We start from the raw sequence: 8,020 nt of genomic DNA, 5'->3' as shown, positions 1-8,020 counted from the left end.
AAGGTGGCAATAAAAAATAAGATAATTAGATTAATCAAATATTGGCTTAAAAAAGACAAGCTCTTCATATGGTCCGAGAACAATTAAGGATGATGGAGATGGAGATAGAGATAGAGATGGAGATGCATAGCACGTTGTTGGATATAAACATGTTAACACTTTCATGACTTGATCAACTTATTATCAAAAACGAGAGTTCGAAGCCATTTTTCTACATTAATCCACTTTTTCTACTATTTTATTAAAAATAGTTAAATAAAATTATAGTTTAAAAAAGAAATTTAAACGGGTTTAAGACAATTTATGTGAGATATATGAATTAGTTATATGCAAGCATGTAATTAAAAAGATAATTTTATTCTAACCAAAAACAAAATTTTATCTTTAATATAAAGTTATCCAAATGCTTAATAAAATTGTTACTTTTTTATATCTAAATTCTCACTCTCAAAATATTAGTTAATATAGAATATTAAAATCATAAATTTATGTAAATATAAAAGAGGGCATTTTATTATAAAAATTATTTTTATAGATTTACTTAAATAAATTAAAATATATTTTAATTGTTTTTAAATAAAATAAATTAAGATTATTTATTTAATTCAATATAAATATAAAATGATTAAACAAATCCATACTTTATTATATCCAAATGTTAATCAAATTGTTATTAGATTAATAAAAAAATAAGGAATTTATAGAAATGAAGGGTATTTTTATTATCTAAAATTAATTTAATAGATATAATTTTTTTAGATAGTTTTATTTGACAAAAATAAAATAATTTTAACTTTTTTAAATAAATAATAATTTTACAAATAATTTTAACTTGTTTTAAAATTAATAAAGACTTTAAAAAAATTAATTAAATATTAAAAAAATCAAACAAATACTTACTTTTATAATATCCAAATATATAATCAAATTATTACTTTTGTAATATCAATTCTCACTCTTAAATTAGAAATCAAATATAATATTAAAATCATGAATTTATATATATAAAAAAGTGGATATTTTATTATATAAAATTATTCTGATAGATTTAATTTTTATAAGATAATTTTATTTAACTATTTTTAATAAAAAGAATAAATTTCAACTAATTTTAAAAATAAATAATTAAAGATTAAATTAACTTTTGTTAATTAAATTAAATATATAGGTTAAATAAATTAAATAAATTTTTAATTTTATTATATCAAAATGCAAGAGTGAGAGGGCAGAATGGACAAAATGAGCAGAACCAGAGTGAGAGAGCCGGCGAAAGGGAATTATTTAGCATTAGGGAGTGATTTCCATTTCTCCTATTTTTCTTAAGAACGAGTGAAAGTGAATACACAGGGTGCACTGACAGGCTAAACACCCTCCGAAATTTCTTCCGTCTGTAAGGCCTTCCTACTCCAGCCAATTGACTGTGAGAAGCGGACGGAGAGCTCGAATCGTTCGACGTATATGCGAAGCTTTGATAGTCGAGACTCGATAGTCGAAACTCGATGAACTCGATACTCCTTTCGGAAAAATAGAAAAAGGGTAATGGTAATATCTCTGTAATAGAGCGAGTAACTCTCCTTCTTCCCAGCAATGGATATCGCCAGGTTGATTTCCGTAAAACAGTTGGTAAAGTCATCTTCTTCTAACTTTAAGGTAAGTGTCGCCAACGTTTGTTGGTTCTTTTTATGTACTTCTCCCCTTTCCTTTGAATATGTTCGAATTCTTCTTTATTTTTATTTTGGCTGGTTATTACGATAGAGGGCTGATGCCGTGAGGTGGTACGCTGTTTCTGCGAACGGTAAGGGAGTTAATGCAACGAAACCTCACATTGAAGGTGTCAAGGATATTATCGCTGTTGCTTCTGGTAAAGGGGGTGTGGGAAAGTCAACAACAGCAGGTGCCCCTTTTTTTTTTTTTTTTGTTTGTCGCGATGTAAAAAGAACCAATTTTTGTTTGATCTTTGGTCTAGTTGGATGTTTTTACGATTACGAGCAATGATGTTTGAGCGCTTGTGATTGTGACGCTTACTTGTTGTTTCTAAGTGCGTATGAGATAATAATATCGAAATTTGCAGTTAATTTGGCGGTGGCACTCGCAAAGACGTGCCAGCTGAAAGTGGGTTTGCTTGATGCTGATGTGTATGGACCATCCATCCCTACCATGATGAAGCTCAATGGAAAACCAGAAGTGAATGAAGGTGCTTGTTCAACCCGCTTTCCGTAGTTGAGTAATCTTTTATATGTATGCTTCTACTTTCTTGCTATCTTATGTCTGATTTTGAATAATTTTCGTACATATATACTTCAGAGAGCTGCATGATACTTTAAAAGTGCCTAGCGCTACTCTTCAAAAAGGAAAATAAACCTTGTGCTACATCCTTAAGTATTAGCTATGGAAATCATTCACTGGAAGCTGGTCTCTTTTGTTTATGATATTGAAAAGCCCTATTCAAAGGGTACTCCCCTTCTGTAGACCTCAAAGCATGTGGCCCAATGTGACTTGAATACTGACGTAAATTTGATGGTGGGATATTGCCTGCTTGTCATTGCAAAACTGGTACACGCTAAATGAAGGAACGTCTTCTGTGAAATGAACTAATCCCCTTATGCTACAATGGATGAATAATTGAGAAAGGTTAGCAACTACAATTAACGCACTTAGCAGTTTCCATTATGTAGGCACAAAGGTATGTTGTGTGCTGAGCATAAGATTTTGACTTTTAATTCTGTGATGATCCCAATGATTCCAGAGATAGGGATGTGGTATAATCAAATCACCAACAACTATAATATGGGATTTTCAGATATTAATTGCTCATTGTTCTCACACAAGGAAGAAATAAATTTATTATTTGCTGTGGTGACATGCATTATCACCGCTGTGTGTATTTAGGAAATTCTTTTGTCTGCAGTTTGAGTTATAAGTTCTAAAGTTTATGTATTTGAGTCCGCAGATGGCTGTATTTAAGCATTTTGATCTCATCCTTCTCTTTTGACTTTTGACTTTTTTGATGATCCCACTGATTCCAGAAATAGGGATGTCGTATAATCAAATCACCAACAACTATGATATGGGATTTTCAGATATTAATTGCTCATTGTTCTCACAGAAGCAAGAAATAAATCTATATTTTTTGTTGTGATGTGCATGATCACTGCTGTGTCTTTTGGAAATTCTTTTGTCTGCAGTTTGAGTTATAAGTGCTAAAGGTATTAATCGCCTTCCTTTTATGCCTACAAGTTTATGTATCTGAGTCTGCAGATAGCTGTATTTAAGCATTTCGATCTCATCTTTCTCTTTTACTTCAGATATGAAGATGATTCCTATAGAAAACTATGGTGTGAAGTGTATGTCAATTGGATTTTTGGTTGGCAAGGATTCCCCAATCGTGTGGAGAGGTCCTATGGTTTGTGTTTAGCATGTTCTTTTCTTTGAAAGATTCTTTATGAAAGAGAGGTCTTAAAAAAATAACTACACTTTTTTTCTGTTAATAAGCAATTTATTGGTTAGTTCCTCATAGGTAATGAGTGCACTCGAGAAATTGACTAAAGGAGTTGCTTGGGGGACGCTTGATGTACTTGTTGTGGATATGCCACCTGGAACTGGGGACGCTCAGTTGTCAATGTCACAACGTCTGCAACTATCAGGTAATAACATACAATAAAATTGGCATTTCAATGAATCTTTCAATTTGTTTCCATACCATTAAAATTTCCAACTTCAAACATCCGATCTGTATGTTGGTAAGTGTTGTTGTGCCAGATGTTTGTTCGTTATGTAACTAAGTCCTTAAAATGGCTTTAATGTTATTTACCAATAAGGTTAGATGAGAGGGGGGACTTATTTGTGGTTCACTTAAGCAAAATGGAATTCCTTTGTTCCTTCCCAAGCTGGTGATTGCAAAACCTTTTCATGACATTACTGATGTGAGTTCCACTTGATCATTTCATTGACTCATGTTTAGTGGAGGTGGGATCACCTCACAATGCCTTGTTCTTGGTGATTCTTGTGCTGGTTGTGCCTCTTCTTGTATCTCCTTAAGCCTTCATGATTGGATGCTAATCTTGTATCACCCTTCTCTTTGGCGAGTCATCTTGCTATTTTCAAATGATAAAAGGACTTACAGCAGCATTCCTGGATGCTACTGCAGGGCTCTGGTCTAGTGTGGCCACTAGCACTGCCTGGGTTCTATATACATTGACTTGGCAATATGAAGATTTCTATTTGATGGCTTCCTCTAAGAAGACTTTAAGGGGTAAATGCTTTATTTGAGATAACACCCTAGATGTAAATACCTTCGTTGGTTAATATTTAGCACCTTTTAATTGGCTGGTGTCAACTAATGTTTTAGTCTTTAAATATGTTTTTGTTTATTTATGAAAGATTTTTTTTTTGAAAAATTTGGATGACTAGTGTTTTCTTCTACATTGTGAATCAAACAGCATTCAGGTTGGAAATTTAATGATTATTTTATGAACCCTTAGCCGAAAAGTTTCTGTGGGAGGATCCAAGTTGATAAAATTGAATCACATTCACTTTCAGCTAGAGAAGACCTTGGTGCTGAAGGTGAATAAAATCAGGATCTTCTGCCAATGCTTTTCGCTATGTAGCGAAAAGGGTGGAGGTGAAGTTCTACAAGACAGCTTTCAGATCTACTGTGCTTTATCTGGTGGAATGTTGGGTAGTGATAGGCAGCTTCTTTAAAGATAAGGGCGGTAGAGATGAAAATTTGGGATGGATGTAAGCAGCATACTTGAAACACTACTTGAAAAGAAAGCACAGGATCATTTGAGATGGTTTAAACGTTAGACAGTGACCTTATGGTGCATTGGTTTTTTAGATGTCTGCTGATGGATTGCAAGAAAGAAATGTGTTAGGAAGAGAGCGGCACCAGGAGTCGAGCAAGTAAAAGCATTATTTAAGATGGTTGGGCATGCTATGCAGAAACCTATCATAGTTTAGGATGGTCATCTTGATTTGTCAAGAAGGTAGTAGTGATGAGATTTAGAGAAGATTAGCCGAATGATTCAGTTAAAAAATGATAGATTTGAGTCGAGGAGGATTTATATAACCAGCTCCAATAGAGTTGGTGATGATGAAGATGATCAGATTGAGTTTGCTTAGTGTTAGTGACCAATAAATAAGCCCTTCATATTTTAGTAGCCTAAGGTCGTTTGTTCCATATAGAACCTTGCTGACAGTTGCCCAAGAAACCAATGATTTACGTACAATAGTTAGTATCTTTATAGTTTTTAAGATTTTGAGAATTTTATACTAATATCACTTTATGCATATTGAATTTAGGCCATACTAACTGAAAATATTAAAGAAGAAACCTCAACTCGATACGTACTACATTCTGCAAATGATTGGTTCAGCCCAACATGTTGTAAATGGTGGTTATATGGGTTTTTATTTAGGTTTTCTTTTTAGCTTGACAGCGAAGTTATCAAGTGTAATTCTAACAACTGGAATATAGCATGGAAACAGGAACTGCTTCTGCACTGTGAACGTGGTATTTCATCTAATGGGATCTTGTACCTCTTTATCTGTAGCATTTTTTATGGTACCCCTACCGTTTTATCATATTTGTCACTATTACTAGCATGTGCCGTTAAAAGTATTCTCTGATGTGCAACTCATTTGTATGGAGAAAACAGACTATTAATTCATGACATAGTTGTCTTTGTTCTTTAACAGGTGCCCTGATTGTTTCAACTCCTCAAGACGTTGCTCTACTAGATGCTCGGAGAGGGGCTAGCATGTTCCGCAAAGTTGAAGTTCCTGTATGGACATTCACATGGTGCCATGTTTATTTATTTTGCTATTTAAGATAAGATTGAAAGGTATCACCATTGACATTATGGATGGTTAGCTACCAGTTTCTGTCCTATTAACTGAGGAGATCAGTGTTTACTACTTAGCGGTTTAGCCATTTTACAAGTAACTAAATCCAATTAAATAGGTATGGCCACATTAGGTCTTGAATGCAAGTCTCACCACAGGAATTGAGTGTGTTATCAACATTCAAGAAAAAGTTTATCAGTGTGCTAAAATTAAATTGCATTTTTTAGTGGTCGTGGTTGCTTTTAAAGCTCTACAGTGGTCATATTTATCATCTCTAAAAGCTGCAAGAAAGATATAGAGTGAGACCAGATGTTTGGCCTAACATGATTCATAATTGTACATAAGAATTTATGGAATTTAAATTAAATGTAAATAAATGCACTGTGTATGATTTTCTGTCTAACCACTAATGTTGAGAAGTTTGATGATTGAACAGATTTTGGGATTAGTAGAGAACATGAGCTGCTTCAAATGTCCACATTGTGGTGAGAAATCCTATATTTTTGGGTGTGGAGGAGCACGAAAAACAGCTGATGAGATGGAGATGGAATTCCTTGGAGAGGTAAGTTCATTACTTGATGTTTGTGTTGATATTTTTCAATCAAATGGTTCATTGTTTCTTGTTTTGATCAACTTCATTCTTCAGACTTTGAGCACAACAACATCAGATAACTAATTTGTCATGGTAAAAGGACATGGAATTAGGTTGACTCATCTTAGTTGGGTAAATCATGAAACTCATCTGCATCAACTGGGCTAGATTATTATACCATGTTTGACCCACCCGGTGGAATCTTCTCGGGATTTCACTTCATGAACTTGCCTGTGCGCGATTCCTGATCAAGGTGTACATGCCATTTAAGTGGCTAATAATATGTGACTAATCTGACATGAGACTTTACACGATGAATTGCTGATTCACATCATTTTCTACTCCATGAACTACCTTTCTGCACTATGTGATCTTCGAGTTACGAAAGCTCACGTTCATAATCGCAGAGAACAGCTTGATTTCTTTGACAATACTAAAAGCAATTGTCTTGCTAAAAACAGCTTAATGTTCAGCAATTGAGAATTTTCAGACTGAAATGTTTAAAAAGTTGTTAAACAGTTAAGTACAAAAGGGAGAAAAATAGTAACGATGAAATGACTGATTCTGGCTTATATTTACCTATTTAGAAACTCCTATCGTGATCTGAGTTTTCTCACTTCTTGTCTGACCGTAGATCCCTTTGGAAGTCGACGTCAGAGTAAGTTCAGATGAAGGAACACCAATAGTTGTATCAGCTCCTGATTGTGGAGTCTCCAAGGCATATAATCAAATTGCATCTAATGTAGTTCGTAGGCTTGCAGAGCTGGCTAAGGAAGGACAAAATCGGCCCAAGATTTTGTTGTGAATTCATAGAACAGCATTATATTGGAGATCTTCACAGGCTTCAGGAGTTCGTCAAGATTCAACTCGAGTGCGCCAGAGATCTTCAGCATTTCCTCAATCTCAATAGCTTAAGACAGTATTGTTTTATTCTGCCATTCGTTGCTATGCTTATTTTGAGTTGCTTTTCTGGTGTTGAGAATCAGAGACTGTTCATAAACCCCTTGAACTATGCATAGATATAATTCCGCATGACCTTGTAAGCTTCAGATTTCTGGTTGTTCAATGCCAGGATATACCCCCGATATCCCAAAGTAGCCTCAGTAGCGTGATAATCTACGACAAAAGCAGATTAATTTCAACGAGCCTAACAAAGTAAGATTTTCTGTGATTCACTCAATTTTGAACAAACGTTGGTCTCGAACCCACCAGAGTCATTCCGAAAGAAGTGTCATCTAGCTTTCACTGTCCAGTATAAAAATTAAAACGAGACGAATTAATCAACAAGCCAATCCACCCAGGGCCTGGCGATTTTCTGGAAAAAGTAATGCATCTCATTCCACCTCTCTTGGTCCATGGAACTTGCAAGTTTGTCATGCACCCTTTTTTTCTAGTATACAAAAGAAGATACAATAGTAATATAGAGATATAAAAAAAAAAAAAACTTGATTTTAGGGGTAGAACACTTTCTCAGCATCTTATTCATCTTCTAAGACTAAACGATAATTAAACTCCTGACCTGGCCTGGGGCAAAAGCTGAAGCAATGCATATCCAAGAACACTTCTATGCATCCTCTTTGTTCT

At 34.3% G+C, this 8,020-nt stretch overlaps 1 protein-coding gene across 2 annotated transcripts; it reads left to right on the top strand.

Moving 5' to 3' along the window:
• The first annotated feature begins 1,341 nt into the window (after positions 1-1,341).
• LOC137948629 (iron-sulfur protein required for NADH dehydrogenase, mitochondrial) lies at positions 1,342-7,578 on the top strand. Of its 2 annotated transcripts, XM_068794738.1 has the most exons (9): positions 1,342-1,650; positions 1,756-1,894; positions 2,072-2,194; positions 3,306-3,403; positions 3,518-3,644; positions 4,148-4,252; positions 5,698-5,783; positions 6,281-6,406; positions 7,071-7,578. In XM_068794738.1, exons 1-9 carry the CDS (start codon positions 1,588-1,590, stop codon positions 7,239-7,241), a joined length of 1,038 nt encoding a protein of 345 aa, XP_068650839.1. In that variant the 5' UTR covers positions 1,342-1,587; the 3' UTR covers positions 7,242-7,578. The 2 variants fall into 2 exon arrangements, with proteins under 2 accessions (XP_068650839.1, XP_068650840.1); XM_068794739.1 differs by lacking the exon at positions 4,148-4,252.
• Positions 7,579-8,020: the final 442 nt, after the last annotated feature.

The sequence above is a fragment of the Aristolochia californica genome, unplaced genomic scaffold (genome assembly GCF_029961685.1).
Source record: "Aristolochia californica isolate CCGP_79_NKW_82.1479 unplaced genomic scaffold, dmAriCali1.0.hap1 SCAF_13, whole genome shotgun sequence".
In the NCBI taxonomy this organism is placed as follows: domain Eukaryota; kingdom Viridiplantae; phylum Streptophyta; class Magnoliopsida; order Piperales; family Aristolochiaceae; genus Aristolochia; species Aristolochia californica.
This window is presented reverse-complemented; position numbering and strand designations above follow the sequence as displayed.